This window comes from Branchiostoma floridae, chromosome 4, assembly GCF_000003815.2.
Source record: "Branchiostoma floridae strain S238N-H82 chromosome 4, Bfl_VNyyK, whole genome shotgun sequence".
Taxonomy (NCBI): Eukaryota; Metazoa; Chordata; class Leptocardii; order Amphioxiformes; family Branchiostomatidae; genus Branchiostoma; species Branchiostoma floridae.
This window is the reverse complement of record NC_049982.1, coordinates 21,030,122-21,035,742: the sequence shown is the minus strand read 5'-3', so window position 1 is coordinate 21,035,742 and position 5,621 is coordinate 21,030,122. Positions and strand designations below refer to the sequence as shown.

The 5,621-nt window shown below is 44.7% G+C and overlaps 2 protein-coding genes across 2 annotated transcripts in view; one reads left to right on the top strand and one right to left on the bottom strand.

Moving 5' to 3' along the window:
• The window catches only part of LOC118413251 (Fanconi anemia group I protein-like), a 52,943-nt gene that overhangs the window by 29,536 nt on the left and 17,786 nt on the right, over positions 1-5,621 (bottom strand). The window lies entirely within an intron of this gene.
• LOC118413252 (GTPase IMAP family member 8-like) lies at positions 1,190-4,931 on the top strand. Its single transcript, XM_035816496.1, has one exon. It carries the CDS (start codon positions 2,622-2,624, stop codon positions 4,593-4,595), a length of 1,974 nt encoding a protein of 657 aa, XP_035672389.1. The 5' UTR covers positions 1,190-2,621; the 3' UTR covers positions 4,596-4,931.

Sequence of the window (5,621 nt, the reverse complement as noted above, 5' to 3'; positions counted from 1 at the left end):
CTACCTATTCCCGGCATTCAATTGCTTTCACTTCGTCGCCTCCCTACTATGATACTTTCCAGAGGTATCTATTCGCTCCTTTCCTCTTCCTGAATACTGTTAAAAATCACTCCCTATCTTCATCCCGTCTTCCCGTCCTTATCATCACTCTCTCGCCTTTCCTCTCTCCTTACCCATCCAATCCCTTGCTTATATCTCTCGACTTGTCCCCCACACTTCATCATGTTCTTCTCTGAACTTCGTCAAAACAACGCTTACCCACTCTAATCGGCCGCAGCGCGCGCTTCGAAAACTGAGGGAAAATCAACGCCGAGAATACCGATCTAAATTTCTCCACGTACAAAAGTTGAGCGAAAACAGGAAGGAATGAAAATTCTTCGAATGCTATCCTATCTTCTCGGCGACTATGGGAACCACGCCCTTCTGATGTCCCATAAAGGGAGCTCTCTAGTGCATCTGGCAAAATCCGCAATGTTCCGAAAAACAACAAGATCCTATGCGCACAATTTCAAAAAACGCAAAACATATTGCTCACTCCATTCCTTATGCCCGTGTCCCACAAACACTATAACCAAGCCTCAGTCCGGACCAAGTCCTTACACACTCCCGCATAGCATGTTATCCAGCCTTCCGCGGAACCCCGTCGCGCTGGATAAAATCGCCAAATGTCAAACAAGAGCGTACACAACTTTTAGGGTTTTCCAAGAATCCAGCTTTCCGCGGAACCCCTTCGCACTGGATGATATCACAACAAATCACGAAAAAGGAAAAAAAAAAAAGAACACAATTTCTCGGATCGTCCAGCATTCCGCGGAAACCCTTCGCACTGGAAACGTCACACCGAGCTGAAGAAAAACTGCACCTTTTTTTTTTTTTTTTTGGGTCATTCAGCTTACCGCGGAATCCCATCGCACTGAATGATATCTTGCCGTGCTAAAAACGGCGTCAGACCAAAGACGTTCTTGGTCAGACCAATCTCAAAACAGGGTTACTCGATTAGTTCCTATCCATCCAGCATCCCGCGGCACCCCATCGCACTGGAAAACGACATGTCAAAATCTATCACGAAAAGTAGGGGGAAAATGACTTACAGTTCCTTGAGCAGTCGGCGGGGTTAGCTGACCGGCAGGGGCTGGGCGGTGTCGGGGACCGGAGCGCCAGTCGACCCTGATCCTCTGACCACTGTCCCTTGTAGCACTATATTCAGCACAAAGAACATGGTTCACAACATAAAACATCACAGCCTAACTGTTCGGCTAACAGGTTTCCTGGCGCGTCTTGAGCCCTCTCTGCTGCTAAAGCTTGTGCAGGCCACCAACGGGTCCTATCGGGCCGCACATCTGGCGAGGTTGATGGTGGCTTGTGCCGGCGCTGGGTGGTGATGTTTCCCGCGCGTCCCTGTTGTTGGAGGGGGAGAGCGTCAAACCTGCATGAACAACACGTGAACCATGAGACAATGGGAAGGGACGGGCGCCCGGCAACAGGTCCGGTCCCAGACAGACAAGTCTACAGACATACGCATCTTCACACCGCCCAGCCTCCACATGCGAGCGAGCCGCGTTACGGGAGGTTATCTGGGCCACGCGTGTCCACAACTCAAACACCACGCCTTACAGGTACGCACTCATACACATGCAAACTAAAACAGATGGTAGCAGAAAACCCCAACACAGCCTCCTGGACCAAGCCATCGTCTTTCTCTGTTCCTGCCTGAAAAAAATTCACGAAAAACAGAAAATGACATAAAATCTGGAAACTCTCGTTCTGCTCCACACCTCGGCATTAAAAGCCAGCACACACAGGTTTCCTTTGCAGAGGAGAGAAAGGATGCAAAAAACATGGCGACAAATGAATTTCAGAGAACCACCGGCTTGCCACGTGGGCACCAACTATCTGCTTGGATGTGGCTGTCGAACGCTGCTAAAAACATACACAAAGTCACGAAACCACACAAGAATCACTCAGCTCCACGCAGAACAGAACGCCAGCGTGAATTAAAAACGTCCTAAACTCGACCCGGCCTAGAAAAAAGGATTGAAGCTGTAAAACGAAAAAATGGTGTAAGGCGGCCATCCTCGAGCCGCTAAGAGCTCATACATATGAATACGCGATAGAAATGCAAATGTTAGAACAAACAGCCGGCCCTTAGAAATTCCAGGCATCCAGCACAGCAAGAACAAGGACGGTACATGTAGCTCTGCACTCCTGAAAGCACACACGGTAATTGAAACACGAGAGAACACAGAATATCTCGTCAAACCTTCCGGGGGACCAAGCAACGTCCCCCGTACACCGACCCGGCGATACCGCTAAACCCTCGAGGTCCCTTCGGCGTCCCAGACCGACCGTCTCTGGGCGCTGGAACTAACGCAAACCTCCTGTCGGCATCTTCAGCTTGGACATGTTTGCTTCGGCGGTGCCGGTGGAGTGTGGACCCAGACGTGGTCGGGGAATCTGGCAGCATGCACGTTGTGCTCAGGTGTGCACCTCTATATATACCTGGTAACCGGAAGTGACGTCATCCCTATCGGACCAATGGGCGAACAGAATAAATAGATGATGAAGTTGCAGCGTTTCAATCACTCCATCAAATATTTGGTGATAATCTATACCAGCATCTCATGATTATCGTGACACACATGGAACAGGAGGCCATGGCTGATTTCCAACAAGATCTTCCTGATGCAATGAAAGACATAATTCACAAGTGTGCACACAGAATAGTAGCCTTTGAGAACAAAACAATGAAGGAAGCCAAAGACAACCAGATTGAGCAGTTCTTCAAAGCAACACAACAGTTGCCAACACAGAGACTGCAGGTCACAATCAAACATCAAATCCAGGCTGAGGTTAGAAGTGAAGACCTAAACCTCTTGTTGATTGGATGCAAGGGCAATGGGAAGAGCAGCACAGCTAATACCATTGTGGGAGAGCATGTCTTTGTTGTTTCCCAAAGTGGAACACAAAAGTGTCAAACAGAAAATACTGTCTACAAACCACCATGGTGTGATGACCTGGAGTTTGTCATTGGCGTAACAGATACACCAGGGGCCTCTGAAGAAATGACTGAATCAGAATTTGATCAACTGGAGAAGGCAGTTCACGAATGCCCTGAAGGTTTTGATGCCATTATTTTGGTCTGGCCAGACAGGATGTCTCAAAACATAGCAAAAATGGAGAAAAAGGCTTTCCAGTCCCTCCATAGGATGTTCGGTGACCGACTGTTTCATCATCTGTTGATTGCTGTGACTGGGACCACACAGGATTCAATCAAGAAGTACTGTCAAGATCTTCCTGAATCATTGAGGTTCATCCTGCAAAGAAGTGTAAGCATTACAGCCTTTGACAACAAGTATGAAAAAGCAAACACTAAGGCCATCAAGCAACTTATTACAGCTGCACAAGACATTAAAAACAATGGAAGGTACACGAAAGAAGACCTGTCTCCCACATGTCAGATCCCCCCTGGTGATGAGTTAAGGATGGCAGTGATTGGAAAGACAGGGGTTGGCAAGAGCAGCACAGCAAACACCATTGTGGGCAGTAAAGAGTTCAGAGTGACCTGTTCAGCATCCTCAGAAACTACCAAAAGTGCCTACACAAGACGGCAAAAAACTGATCGGAAGATAGCTGTGGTCGACACACCTGGGATCTGTGACACATCTGCCGATCCAGAGGTGGTTGGTGAAGAGATTGCCAGAATGGCAACGATTCTATCAGAAGGTCTTCATGCGCTCTTACTGGTAGTAAGACTTTCAAGATTCACCCAAGAAGAGATTGATGCCATAGCAATGCTTAAAGAGTTATTCGGTAAAAACTTCATGCAGTATGTTGTGATTGTGCTCAGCCATAAAGATGAAATTGATTCAGATGATATTTTTAAGGGTGATGTAAAGAAATACATCGAAACAGCCCCAGAAAAGTTCAGAGAACTGTTGAAGGATTGTGGACAAAGGTATGTTGCCTTCAACAATGTAACAGAAGATGAAACCCTGAAAAGAATGCAGGTTGCTGAGCTTGTCAAGCTGGTAGAGGATACTATTGGAGAACAAGCTAAGATTCCGTTCAAGGACGTCATCTTTGCAGAGGGACAACATGAGAAAGAAAAAATCAGGCAAGAGTTGCTGGAGGAACGTGTAATGCAACATCGTCCCAGTGTCCAGGCTCTCAGATGTTCTAATGAGTCTGAAGAATTCACAAATAAAAGCAACAGACCAAACCGTGCTACAGAGCAAACAGCAGCCTTGTCATTTCCCAAGCAAGCAACACATACAGGTCAACGTCAAGAACTCGACAATGAGAGAGCTACAGGTTCCACACCACAGGATGCTACGGGTTCAAACAGTCCTGCAGAAAATGAATGTCAAAATGTGCTGGAGAATCATCCAATTGCAATAACCACTGAAGTAGAGGTTGTCATACCAGTAGTACAAGACGTCAGTGAATTTGATATTGAAGAATTGGAGGAGATGGCAAGACAGGAAGCCACTAATCGATCCTTCAAAAACACTAAGCTGTACAAGACAATAATGGACAAGCTACAACGTGTAAGGGATTTCTTTGACAGGATAAAAGCTTTAATGTTCAGTGACTAATCTACACTGAAAACAAAAGATAAAACCTCAACACTTATGAAGAAAACATGACAAATGAACCTTGTCCAACACAGAAGTTCTTCTGCTCTTCCTGTCATCAGCCAAGTTAAAAACACATGCTTTATATGGAGAAACTGTATCATTTTATGAAAATTAACTTCACATGAGAACAGGGAAAGACAAAATCCCAAGATTAGAAAACATGATGTAATCTATCATCAAACAAATAGTTTGTGAGCTTGAAACAAGAAACTTCTGTGAATGATAACATTTAGTTTCCTAGGTTTCTTTAAAAAAAGACACAATTAGCTACATGTATATAGACAGGCAATACTTGCAAGTAAATAGGATACAGTGTATTCCAACCCCATGCAAAAATGGACTGTTCCAAATTGAATTTTAAAAAAGTCAACCCCCATGGGCACAGGGTTGAACAAGTTTTCTAAAATTCACCTTTCCTATCGGTTCACTTGTCCTATCGGGCATGAACATTGAAAAATTTACTTGTCCGAACCAACTTTTCACTTGCCCGAAATTTACATGACCTTTTCTGGGAGTGGGTGAAATATACATTGTTGGTCTAAAAAACTCAATAAAGTCATTTTGATTGCAGTTATGAAAAAATGAAAAACACATGCCTGTGGGCTTTGGTCCACTCTACCCTTGTGCCAAATTTCAGGTCATTTGGCCCAAAAAATCAGAAAAAGGAAGATATTTCAAACCATACCTGTGGTATGGTTTAAACATAATTATTGGAAAATACATCAGTGTTCGAAATACCCGTCTGCAATCTGCAATTTGCAGAAGGATTTTCAAGACTGCAGAGAAAAAAAATGAAACAATCTGCAATTTTGCAGAATTAATAAATCAGGCTTGGGAATCAATGGTTTCAATATGTTACTATTGTTAGCAAACTAGTGGCATTTTCACTCCTTCAAGACAACATTAGCCCCTGTACATTGTCTTGACTTTGTCTTACTTTTGTTTCCTATTGGACTGTATAAAATTTGTCATCACCTCCTTGCA

Excerpts from the sequence above, each read along its gene's own strand:
- LOC118413252 (XM_035816496.1), top strand. The coding sequence starts at position 2,622 with ATGATTATCGTGACACACATGGAACAGGAGGCCATGGCTGATTTCCAA.